This window comes from Gigantopelta aegis, chromosome 6 (assembly GCF_016097555.1).
Source record: "Gigantopelta aegis isolate Gae_Host chromosome 6, Gae_host_genome, whole genome shotgun sequence".
Lineage (NCBI taxonomy): Eukaryota > Metazoa > Mollusca > Gastropoda > Neomphalida > Peltospiridae > Gigantopelta > Gigantopelta aegis.
Genome location: NC_054704.1, coordinates 99,435,648 through 99,449,267, shown reverse-complemented (window position 1 = coordinate 99,449,267; position 13,620 = coordinate 99,435,648). Strand labels below are relative to the sequence as shown.

Genomic DNA, 13,620 nt, shown 5'->3' with positions numbered 1-13,620 from the left:
AGCATTAAAAAGTTATTATCTGGAATTTTCAACCCTAGCAAGACTTTAGTTGCCCCCCACCCCCCAACAAAATAAACATACATGTTTTTTCCATTTAAAACCAATCTTACCTTAACATGTTTTAAATATAAAACATTATACGGATAAATACATTTGAAATGACCTTTGGCCGATTTATATCAAATTTCGTTTGGCCGTTGGAAGAAATAGTAAATTCATCAGAATAAAATAATTTAGACAAAAATCGATATTGAAATATTACAAAACATTACGATGTCATAAATACTTTAGTTATACATATATTCCTATTTTTATGCAAGAATATGTAAGTAAACTAAGTTTAATAATGTAACATTATTTTATTTGCCGAAAATCTTTTAAAATGGCAACAAACTCAGGATAGCCACTTTAAAAATAATAATATAAAAACAACAAATCTAGTTAATTGATGTACGTATCATGAGCGTTACTACCAACTATCACCTATGATGAAAACAAATATTAGATTGCACTGCCAATGACAACCACTAACAAAATCACCATACTATTGTTATTTTAGTATACGATCGGAAATTTTCAGTTACCGACATTTGCATAAAACATGATCTCGCATAAAACAAACATTAGATTGACTTACATTACAAAGGAGTGCAAGCCAAAGCAATCATATGCGTGGCTATCACGGTATCGCGTTACTACTGGTATACAGGATAAGAAAGACAAATCGATAGTCGACTGTACCACGTTGTACTCTCATCAAGGGATCCTATTGATTTTTACCTACCTCCCAAAGTAATTAGTTACTCACCAGGTATGGCCCTGGTGCCGATTCACTAAAACGCCACACCTTTGCAAACTCGCAGTGCAATGCAAAAATACTTGTAAGGACGATGCGGTGTTAATTAAACGAGCTTAATAGAGCTGGATGAATTCGGCCCCTGGTAAATAACTGTCACTGTCTTCAAGTTAGATTGTGCACGGCATATTAATGAGAAATATCTCCTCGAAAATTACTACGCCTATTATATTGTTCAGTGACTGGTTAATAGCGCCTAGTACGTAGCAGACTAATTAGGGTATTTGGAAAGAAATCAGCCTGATGGTTTCATATATTCCATTCCATTCCATTCTAATTATATTATATCATAATTATATTATATCATACTTATTATAATTATTATATTATATTATATTATATTATATTATAAATTATTTATTTATTTATTTACTATTTATCTATTTGCTATTTACCTATGTATTACAACTTAATCCTTAATTACCTACTTACTTCTTACTTACTACCTGCCTACCTAGCAACTTACTTTCCTTCCTTTTTACCTATCTATCAACCTACCTACTTACTAATCCACTTACCTACCTACTTACTAATCCACTTACCTACCTACTTAATAATCCACTTACCTACCTACCTACCTACTTACTAATCCACTTACCTACCTACCTACCTACTTACTAATCCACTTACCTACCTACCTACCTACTTACTAATCCACTTACCTACCTTCCAAATACCTTCCTTCCTACCAACTTATTGAATTTATTTTTCATGTTGCTGGCATCTTCTCACGCCTAAACTACACTGCGGCACACTGTTTAACCAGTATATGGCAGATCGGAGTAGTAACCTGGGAGGCATGCCCCCGCCCCTCCCCAGGGACTGATCCACATCACGCTACGCCCCCACTAGGTGGTCTAGACTGTGGCGAGTGAAGACTCTAGGGGGCTCCAATCTTGCTCCCCCTCAAAAATTTATACATATATATATATATATAAACAAAAAAGAAAATTATCTTTGAGAAGGGGAGGTTCTACCCTCGAACCTCCACCACTCCCCCATAAACGCGCCTGGTAACCCGATTCTTTTCATTACGTTCAGTTATATTGTGCAAGGTACGGACCGGTAGATATTAAACGTGATAATTTGATGAGGAGGGTGATAAATAGACATAAAATCCTACCCCGACACATGCTGTCCTATAATTATGATCCGTGTAATTTGAGTATCACCATGGTTACTTGGGGTCGGTGTACACGCCAAAGAATCGAGGTTTGCTGATGCCCTTGTACAACACTAACGTACAATTTAAAAAAAAAATCTTGAGTGGGGTTTGTTGGCCAAGAATTATGAATTTATGTATATGTATGTGTATATTAAGATACAAGATGACTAAATTCAACTAAATGTCTCTAAAAAAATTGTAAATATTCTAACAGTCTTAAGGAAACCCGCTGATTTGTTTTAACAATAACATATCATTTAAAACATTTTCCCACAGACAGGACAGCACACATCCATATCAGTAATGGTTCACTGGTAGGATTCGATCCTACGGCACATGCACGTCAGGCGAGCGCTGAACTTTACCGGCGGAGTTTTATATTTAAATTCTTCACATGCATCGGCCTATGGATGTTTTAACTTGGTAACTAACACTGCTGGTCTACTGAGAGCCAAAACACGTTGTATTAATGACAGCCCAACCACCGTTTAACTAGCAGTTACGTATCATAATTAGGTCAGTCTTGAGACGAGACAACACGTTGTATTAATGACAGCCCAACCACCGTTTAACTAGCAGTTACGTATCATAATTAAGTCAGTCTTGACATGGAGATGAGAAACCTACTACACTTATTATGGATATAGTAGCTGGGGTCAAATGCATTATATTACACAGGTGTCCTCTAGACAATAACTCACGGTAACATTGGGCTTGTATACACAGTATTATTACTCAGCATCAACAGGACCGTAACAGAGGAGGATTCAATTGACTTTTTGTAACGTCTTTTAAAAATCATTGGATTGACCTTTTCACGACTTGGTCCATGTGCCGTTTTCCCCTTAGGAATTAGGCCCCAGATCTGTAGAGGAATATTACCTCCGCCATTCCTGTAACAAAGGAAAGGGAACCGCCACACGTTGCCGAGGCCGACGGAAAAGCCGATGCAAGCCAGAAGAAAGTCGATTTTTCGCGACCACGTCTCTCGTTCCTTTATCTTGCCCTTGTTGGGGTCGCCCGACGACGACGTCCCGTCCGACGAAGCGGGGTCGGCGTTGACGTTCCAGCCGGGAGTCTGGCCGTTCACAAGAACTTCGGCCGCCGGCTCAGTCTTTGGTGACGTCATCTGGAAACAAAGAAAGGAATGTAGTTTTAAGAACACCTGTACTCGACACATTTTTATTTGTATATTATAAGGTTCATTTTGCTTAACGATACCACTAGAGCACATTGATTTATTAATTATTGGCTAATATAATGCCAAATATTTGGTAATATTTGACATGTAGTGTTAGAAGAAACCTGCTACGACCCACCGCACCTTGGGCGAGCGCTTTACCACTAGGCCAACACCCTGTTTCGCGTCTGAATTTACTAAACACGATTACGTTTGTGAATGTCGAGCATTATTAGTACACAAAAACATCAATATGCAGGATAGAATCCAGTTTACTCCTTGAAAACTATTTTATGCTAAAAAAAATAATTTATTATTATATAAAATACTAATAACAACAATAACAATAATAATAAATATAATACATTTTAAATTTAAAAAAAAAAATCATAAAAAAAAAAATTAGATTACCTGAAATCAGATTTAAACAAAAAACAAAAAAACTTTAAAATCACACCTCTGATATTGTTAAGTTTTGCGGATGAATCGAGTCACTATATAAAGATTGGGTGCATGTACTGACGTTATGTGATGTCAACACGACACCGCACTAGTCAAACACACAGACGATGGGTCATTCACTTGTTGTTGAAAACACTGTCTACACACCAGGGCTTGACATTCAGTGGCGAGCCAAAACATTGATTCACTACTGGCCTAGATGCTGCAGCGATTAGGTCATCGGGTTTACGGCTGGTGGGTATTGGGTGCGCGTTCTTGCGCCAGCTCCACTCTGAGTGAGTTTTAAGCTGTATGGCTAATGCAAACTTCTCTCTCATTAACAACTAATCATAACACTTTTTTTTTTAGACAAATATTTGAAGTGCGTGTCCAGGAAACCGTGCTTGAACATTTAATGGATACAAGCATGAAGCGATTTTAAGAACCGATACAATTAATCTTAAGATCTATAATTGCAATACAAAGGGTTGGTTTTTTTTGTTTGTTGTTCTTTTGTTGTTGTTGTTTGGGGTTTTTTCTCTTCCCCGCCCACAACCATCGATATACCATTTGTGGAGCAACTGGTCAGCTAGAGATTCGATCCTATGACTCAAGCACCTCAGGTGAGCGCTCTACCGACTGAGCTAAATCCCGCCCCCTCACTGTTGCCAAGTTTCAATTAACAAAAAACTAAATGTCGTTTGTCTGCATCGATTTTGGGAGATCTGCGACGTACTATCTCTTTTATGGGACACCAATCAAGATGTCCGTCTCCGGGTTTACACACACTAATGCATAGTTTATTATTTTAAGAAACAAAAGAAAGAGCTCAAAGCCTTCTGACGAAGTCATCTCTGTGCATGGAAATAATTCCTTGCACGAAATGACAATACAAAGTGTAACGCAATACGATTCGAGACGAGTCACAATAGTTTGGACAATGGATGTAACAACGTATGCATGGTCACATGATTATATGCAGTTTTTATTATTCCATGCGCGTGCATATGCAGAAAACATCATCGTTTCCTCGGTTGAGATTAAGGATGTTGGAGTACTGCGATTGTCTTAATGCAGTATGTCTTTAAGTGCATAAACATAATTCATGGGAAAGGAACACAAACAATATGTGTTTAAAGTGACAAACACTGATCTGTAAACACTACGGCATATTTTTCACTATTGGAACCTTTTTGTTGTTGGGTTTGTTTGTTTGTTTTTTGATAACTGAAATGAGACATTACTTAATATTTTTATTGTTTAGATTATCCATTTCAGTACATCCGAAATGTTTCTGCTTAACTGTCATGGCATGTCGTGTTTCTACTCAACTGTCATGGCATTTCGTGTCACCTATAGGTTTTAACGTGCACATTCAGAACAACCTGTTGTAGCACACGCCTGTCATGGGCGCAGGTGTCGAATTTCGCCGGCTCCTCTCGTCCAGGTAAGGAAAGGGGTGGGGGTGGCGGGGGGGGGGGGGGGGAGGGGAGTGTCGCCTGCGCTGGCATGTACAAGAGAGAACAATACAAGCAGCCCGACCTGGGTCGGTAGCGGACGAGGGTTGGTTTTTGGTGCTATTGAAAATTTCTAATGTCCCGCAGGATTAAGTCAAAATAGAAAATGTAATTTCGTGAAGGTCATTCTGAGGCATAATTTGGAAAGGTTCATCTAAATTAAAAATAGAGCTAATTGGTTAATTTGACTTGACTTGACTTGAACAGACGTCTTTAAAGAATGGTCTTTGGACATTGCATACGACCGGCTAGATTGAAAATTGAAGTTTGTTTTATTTAACGACATCACTAGAGCACATTGATTTATTAATCATCGGCTACTGGATGTCAAACATTTCGTACATTTGCCATATAGTTTTAAGAGGAAACCCGCTACATTTTTCTATTTGTAGCAAGATATCTTTTATATACACATCCCACAGACAGGATAGTACATACCACGGCCTTTGATATACCAGTCATGGTGCATTATCTGGAATGAGAACTATCCCAATGGGTCCACCGACGGGGATCGATCCTAGACCGGCACATCAAGCGGCGCTTTACCACTGGGCCAAATAACAAAATTACAAATGTCTGACATCCAGTAGCCGTTGATTAATACATTAATGTGCTCTAGTGGTGTCGTTAAACAAAACAAACTTAAACTTTTCCTGAACATGGCTGTATTGAGTTGAATAAAAGGATAGGGGTGCGTTAGTTCGATGTCCCTTTGCCCGAGAGGTTGGAATAGTAGCCATTTCTGAACCTTCTGTTGGTATGGGCGTGTCAAACAATACCTTGACCTCACCTTGTTCCCATGTTGATGTTTTTCCTCGAAATGGGTCACAGAGTGGGGGGAGAGAGATTGCAGCATGGCGTGAAATCGATTTATAACAATTATTGATCGTACATTTTAATCGTGTAAACGTATTTCATGTCAAGTGGTTCTATGGGCTATGAACTACTTTGTCTTAAGCTAAGGTGATAAAATAGAAAAACAAATATTTGCAAAATGATCGGTGTTTGCGTAGCATTTTTGGTTTCCGTTCGATGTCAACATGTCTGTATTGCGCTGGTTTTTGTGTATCAAACCTGTTGAAAAATTGACATAACACTCTTTAAGGGGGATAGTAAACAGAGACAGGAAGGAGAGAGAGATAACTTCTGGCAACAGTGACCCAAAACAACAACCACGTCACACGTGTAATGTTTGAAATAGTAGTTTGTTGCGTTGTGTTTTGTTTTCGTGTACGCCCTAATGTCAAACTTTACACCACTTGTTCTGAGATTGTTTTTGCCTTCTTCATATTATGCTAATTAACCTGTCCGTTAAGACTGCTCGACGCCAAATGGATTTTGACTGATGACATTGATATGGGTAAAATAAAACTAATTTAAGCAGTTTTATTCTAAAAATAGAACTACCGCCAGCCGTCGTCCCAAAGATCTAGATACAGAAACTAACAGCTTCCATTTAATGCGCATAATCAGGTGAGCTTTTAAATAGTGGTGTGTTCAGTTGAGAGAGTGCTCACGACATTTTTACTGGTTTCCATCGGATTCGTAGAATTTAAAGGGACACGCCCTAGTTACGGCTAGTTGTTAACCATTATGGCGTTGTTTTTCGCTATTAAACCTATTTTTTCACAAATAAGATTGCACTTTACTTACATTTTATTATTTAGAATACACATTTCCATTCACCTGAAGTGCTTTTTGGTAATCCTGGTAATCCTGATGTTTGTAAAACCACGATATGCATTTTTTGTATTTCTTAAAAAGCCGCGCGCACTCGAGAAAAAACCGTTAAGCAAGCGAGGCCCAATCTATTTTTAGAGGGAATCTTCCTGTGTAAACGTCACAGACGTTGGTATACCACATGACCGTTATCATTTTGGTTCGGTTTGTTTTCTCGTGCACGGTTCGCGCAATCAACATCCGATTTGTTGTCATTTGCTTGTTGTTCATTTGTGAGATTTTTCTTCACAGTTCGTGAACATTTTCAGTAATAATAAAGTTCAGACAAGTAAGTGTCTCAATACAAAACGTTACAAACCCTTAAAACCAATAATTTTGCTAAGTCTTACGATATCTGGAGAGGGGATACAACCAGGAGAGAACAGTTGGAACATGTCCAGGAGAGGTGAAAGGAACGCACCCAAAGTCTGTGCGCACTCTGTGAAATTTGTCGTGACGTAGGCATTGTTGTGTTTTGACCGACATCTACCGGTGACATCAGAATACTAACTTTCAAAATTATTTCAAGCAATTGGGACATGGGGATTCCCATGGTCTTTATCGATATAAAACCTGCTTTATCACTCCATTTGATAAAAACGTGATCTAAGTGTGTTACAGGTTTGTATATAGATTAACCAAATTATAATTTATTTTCGCTGGATGGAACTAGGGCGTGCGGCTTTAAGGGATTCGCAATAACATGCTAAATAAAACGTTCATATCTGGTGTACATGTACCTCAAATATTGGAATTTTAGACGGGCAAACTAAGGAAAAAGGGGCACATAGACCAACTCGTGGAAAAAAACCCACCTAAAAATTATTTTTTAAAAACAAGAAAAAGAGGCACTTCAATATAATGTCCACGGCCACAATAGAGATATTCGGGCAAAATGTGCTAACCCAAGACCTTATTGACATGTATTTCCATCAATGTACCAGCATAATTACTGGTAATCCATGTAAAAATTTGCAATCTAATTAAAATTAGCTCCACTGTTACATGTGGATCTAACACCAGCCAGTTGGAGCTCATGTCCACCAATCAAAACCTTACTTGCAGAATCCTGCCAGTGATTTAAAACCAACAACACTGCGTAGTCCCCAATGTCCAGGTAACATTTCGTCTGTAAATAATAATTTAAATATTGACCAATCACACTTCGCCTTTATAACGTTATTTGGGAGCATAAAAATTCTAAAAAAAATATCGGGCGAGTCTATTTTAGTGGCCGCAGTACAGCGAACCATACCAATACGTACTGGGTGGGTTATCAGTCTTCAATTTTACATTAAAAAATTATTTATTTATTTATAAAAAAAACAAAAACTAAATCAGTCTTCAGTTTTACATTACAAATTATTTATTTTATAAAATAAAACATGTTTTAAGGCATTCGTAATTCACACGAAACATGTCGTATACCCTCTGGATAATTCGGAATGTTTTCAAATTATTTTTAAATCACTGGCAGGATTCTGCAAGTAAGGTTTTGACTGGTGGACATGAGCTCCAACTGGCTGGTGTTAGATCCACATGTAATAGTGGAGCTAATTTTAATTAGATTGAAAAATGTGCTAACCCAAGACCTTATTGACATGTATTTCCATCATTGTACCAGCATAATTACTGGTAATCCATGTAAAAATGCGTAGTGATTAGTTTGCAACCCTATATAGTTGTTTCGCAGTAATGCTAATATGAATAAATGTTGTTATTTAGATTCGGACTATTTCGTTTAATTCGGGCAGAAACCAGCCTGCCCCCCCCCCCCCCCCCCCCACCTCCTCCACCCATAACAATGGGAGCAGTTACGCCTGCGATCGGAATTTACATTGTCGTTCATAAACAAACGAGTTCAGCACGGATTGGTGGTGTTGCTGCGCAGTAGAATCAACCAATGAGAATCAATACTTTGTATTTGTGGTTAATACGCACTGTAATACACAAAGTGAAATATGATCCTGTTTTGTCAGGGTATATAGATATAGACATAAATCAAGAGTGCTCATTAAACTGAGCAACCAATATGTTTACATCAATGGCGTATCTAGTGCCGACATCATCAGATTAGGCTCACTTTAATATATTTAAATATTTAATTTTATTTTCAAAAACCACTCCCACCCCTACAAACACCCCCTCAAATTAACGTTTCTAGGATTTAACTGATTGGTAGTCGTAACTTGTGAAACTCATTGTGCAATACTGTTATATACTCCCAATAAATTGATATACATGTGTACTTGTGTTTTGTGTATAGATGTGGTGCAGTGTGCAGAGTTTGAAACCAATATTGGTTTTGGCTTTGGGGGGAGGGGGTGTCACTGACAAGGATGTTATACTGTGTTCTGGTTGGTTGGGTCTGTTTCCCCTTCAAGATTCAAACATGAGAGTTGCTACTGAAAACAATCTCTAAATCTCATGCCATTCCGTTTTCTTGCAGGTAGATTAAACACAAGATACATGCACCACACTTATACACATATTATATGTGTACATGGTCAGACAATTAGTATCTGGGCGAGTTGAAACGCTGCTAACACTCATGGTAACAGTCTAGAAAATGTAACACAGCAATGGCAGTAACTCATTTTGTCTATTGGTGTCTTAAAGCCCTCAAAAAACAACAAACAAACAAAAAACCGCCACTAAAGCCGGTAAAAGTTACGTTAAAGTAATATAGTACGCACTGGCACGTGTCCCACATCATGTTTCCATCTGTAACAACCTCTTAACGAGAAAAATATTCCATTCATCAACGAATGCCATTTTTTAAACCGACCGTTCGCGCTGTAACGCGCAACATCAGTGATGTAATAATCAATGGGCAAAATAAACACCATCATCTGGTTTAGCGGCGAACCTGGTCCATGGTAGAGAAAAACACTGAATGACATACGTGTTGTAAGACGTTCCGGACGCAAAACACATGCCCATATATTTGGTTGATATTTGTGTTGGCGGTCAAAAAAACGTGCCGTGACGTCATAGCGCGGTTTCCATTGCACTAGGTGTCAAGTAGTGTTGCCAAGAATATCATGCACATCGGTATCTAACAGTAACGATTGTTATGCTACATACGGTGCTTTTTTATGATACGGGCAGCGAAATGCATTCAAGATACACATGGATACATAGTAAATGTGTGCCGCATTCAACATGTTTTAATGTAAACTTTTCTGTTGGCGTAACAGATATGAACATGTAAAAAAAAAAAACTATTTTCTGTCTAAAATAGTGGGTATATTTGAAAGATCCTTTGCTGCTATTCGATAGGAGTAAACTACAAGTATATGGTAGCAGTGAACTAACTTCCTCCCTACTCTGTAGGATCGATCCCCGTCGGTGGGCCCATTGGCCAGTGCACCACGACTGGTATATCATTGGTTGTGGCATGTGCTATCCTGTCTGTGGGCTGGTGCATATAAAAGATCCCATGCTACTAATGGAAAAATGTAGCGGGTTTCCTCTCTAAAACTATGTCAGAATTACCAAATCTTTGACATCCAACACCGATGATTAACAAATCAATGTGCTATAGTGGTGTCTTTAACGCGAATTCAAGTAGTAGACATTGGCGGGGGAGCGACTGTAATCGAGGACGCAAAGCAAAGTTTTCTAGGGGGTTCGGGGTTACGCTCTGCCGTACAATTTTGAAAACTAGACGTTCTTAAAAGCAATTTCCTGCATTCTACAAGTAAAATACATATCTACCTTAAGATTTACTGCCAATATTATTGATTCTCTATTATTGATTATTGATTCAATTATTGGGGGCCTAGAGCCCCTCCCTCCCGCTGCGCCGTGCCTGAAACAAAACAAACCTTTGCGAGCTGCGTCCCTGAGTGCGTTGAGCTCACGTACTTGACCGTGGCGGACTTACGCATGGGCATGTATACAAAAGGATTGGGACGAGTTGTTCACCTTACGATGCCCACTTGTAATTACAAATAATACCATTAGACGGGCTTAGGTGAAGCGAACATAAGTAGCGGCTATTTCCTGATCTGGACACGATGTGTGACGAGAATACAGTTTCACCGATCTACCTCTACTTATAGCACCAAATGCAGACAAAGAAAGAAAAAAAGAAAAAAAGAAAAGAAAGAAAGGATTTGTTGATGACCACCCATCACTCAGATGCTCCCAATACTACGTCATGACTGGCAATACATATCCAGGCAATAACAGTAGTGTACATACTCAATAATTTAGATATTTTATAAAGATTTATTTTTCATCTTGTTTTTCTTTGTTGTTCTGTTTTTTTGTTTTTTTTACCAACCCATTCCCAAACCTGCTTACCCATTATCGTTGCCGATAAAACATTACATGTTTGACTAGCTTTAAAAGCTTTTCAAAATTATGGGTAGACCGTCGTGTTCATGACGGAATGTGGGGGCAGTGTTTTAATGAGAGCCCCAAGGAGAAGGGTCCTTTCAAATCTGTTCCGACTGCCCTGTGTGTATCGTAGGTTATCAGAGCTGTAGAATAACTCATCGCAACATACGCGTGGCCGCGGTTGCCTGGTAAAAGTGCCAGTGATGTGAAAGGCCCGAGATGCCAACCAGAAATGTTAACAGAAGCACATGTTTGCAATGTGAATGCAGAACTAGACCGACATGTGGCTGGATACGAAGCGTAACATTGCAGCCAGGTCGACAGGCCGCAGTAATTCACGCAATTCCACCTCGGTGCTGCAATATAATGTTCAAGTCATCGGACTTAAGACTGGTAATTCACGCAATTCCACCTCGGTGCTGCAATATAATGTTCAAGTCATCGGACTTACGACTGGTAGACTGGTAATTCACGCAATTCCACCTCGGTGCTGCAATATAATGTTCCAAGTCACCGGACTTACGACTGGTAGACTGGTAATTCACGCAATTCCACCTCGGTGCTGCAATATAATGTTCAAGTCATCGGACTTACGACTGGTAGATACTGGGCTCGCATCCCGGCACTGTCTTCCTCGCTGAGTGAGATTCATCAGCACAGGGGTATGTAGTCTTCAGAGGAAACGCGCAACGTTTGTTTTCCATTAGCAGCAAAGGATCTTGTATAGGCACACAGAGGACAGCACACTCTGTAGTCTTTGATATACTAGTCGTGGGCACTGGCGAGACTGGACACACACACACACAAACACACTCACTCACCCACACACACACACTCACACACACAAACACCCACCCACCCACCCCCACCCACACACACAAACACTCACTCACCCCCCACCCACACACTCACCAACCCCCCCACACCCCCCCCCCCCCACACACACACACAAACACTCACCCACCCACCCCCACCCACACACCCAGTAGGTCCGCCAAAGATGTTCTATTCTACGACCTATGCGCTTCAGGCGGACACTCGATTCAACTGAGCTAGATCCCGTCTCATAGACTATAGCCAATGCTTCACAAAGTGACATACGGCAATTGGTGATACGACGCCTACTCGATTCAACTGAGCTAGATCCCGTCTCATAGATTATAGCCAATGCTTCACAAAGTGACAATACGGCAATTGGTGATACGACGCCTACTCGATTCAACTGAGCTAGATCCCGTCTCATAGACTATAGCCAATGCTTCACAAAGTGACATACGGCAATTTGTGATACGACGCCTACTCGATTCTAAGAGCCTTTTTGATACTTGGCATTTCTCGATAGATCTTGCACAAACAATCGACCGATCAAGCTCGTTACAGTACAGCACGCCAGTTAGGCTTATATACAAATCAGTTGGGATCATATTCGTCATTCCGTTGGCATTGCTCTCGATCGACTTAAAGATTCCCGTTGTAAACAATAATGTGGACCATTATTCACAAAACTATTGTGATCGTCTGTCTCGATAAGCTCGAATGTCATGTAAACAGAGAAAAATGTCTGTGTCGGCGAGACTGCTAGATTATACCTTGTAGCAGCGAAACAAAATGTCTGTGTCGGCGAGACTGCTAGATTATACCTTGTAGCAGCAAAACAAAATGTCTGTGTCGGCACCTCTGCTAGATTATACCTTGTAGCAGCAAAACAAAATGTCTGTGTCGGCGAGACTGCTAGATTATACCTTGTAGCAGCAAAACAAAATGTTTGTGGGTTGGGGTTTTTCATTCCAATTAATTCTAATTTGTCTTGACCAAAAAAAAAGGAAAATTGTTTCGGAAATAGCAAAACTGTTCTCTTTTTTTTTGCAAATTGTTAACACATTGGTCTAGGTATAAATAAGTGAAGAATGCCATCTGCTCATGAAGTTTCAACTTCTTATTTCTCGACTTTTCGAGACGTATTAACAGAAGAATCAAATACGGAGTTTAGTAGGTCAAAGTATCAATAAAATATAATTTTAAACTCCATGAGCAGACTATTCTTACTAGAGGCGAGTATTGTTGTTGTATTTCTATATCGACGATGTTGCAAACTGCACATTTATATAGAAAGTTTTCGTTTCAAAACAGTTCTCGATTTCTTTTTACGTCAAACCAAACTGGAATTACTCATTTGTTTTTGTTTTAAATTAAAAATACAAACATACATTTTGCTGGAACGAGGCATAGATGAGGAATTAAACGACGGTTTTGTCGTAACGAATCCATCAATTCCGCTAGTCCGATTTGTCAGTTGGTTTAATTATAGTTCTAGTAAAAGGTACACCCACTCTCTTGTCGGTTGGTTTAACTATAGTTCTAGTAAAAGGTACACCCACTCTCTTGTCGGTTGGTT

General features: G+C 39.3%; 1 protein-coding gene across 2 annotated transcripts in view; it reads right to left on the bottom strand.

Annotated features, from left to right (window-relative positions):
* The window catches only part of LOC121374080 (sodium- and chloride-dependent taurine transporter-like), a 75,399-nt gene that overhangs the window by 42,191 nt on the left and 19,588 nt on the right, over positions 1 to 13,620 (bottom strand). For both annotated transcript variants that reach the window (XM_041500995.1, XM_041500994.1), the window contains exon 2: positions 2,904 to 3,150. In XM_041500995.1, coding sequence (XP_041356929.1) covers positions 2,904 to 3,150 — 247 coding nt within the window. The remainder of the gene's footprint in view (positions 1 to 2,903; positions 3,151 to 13,620) is intronic.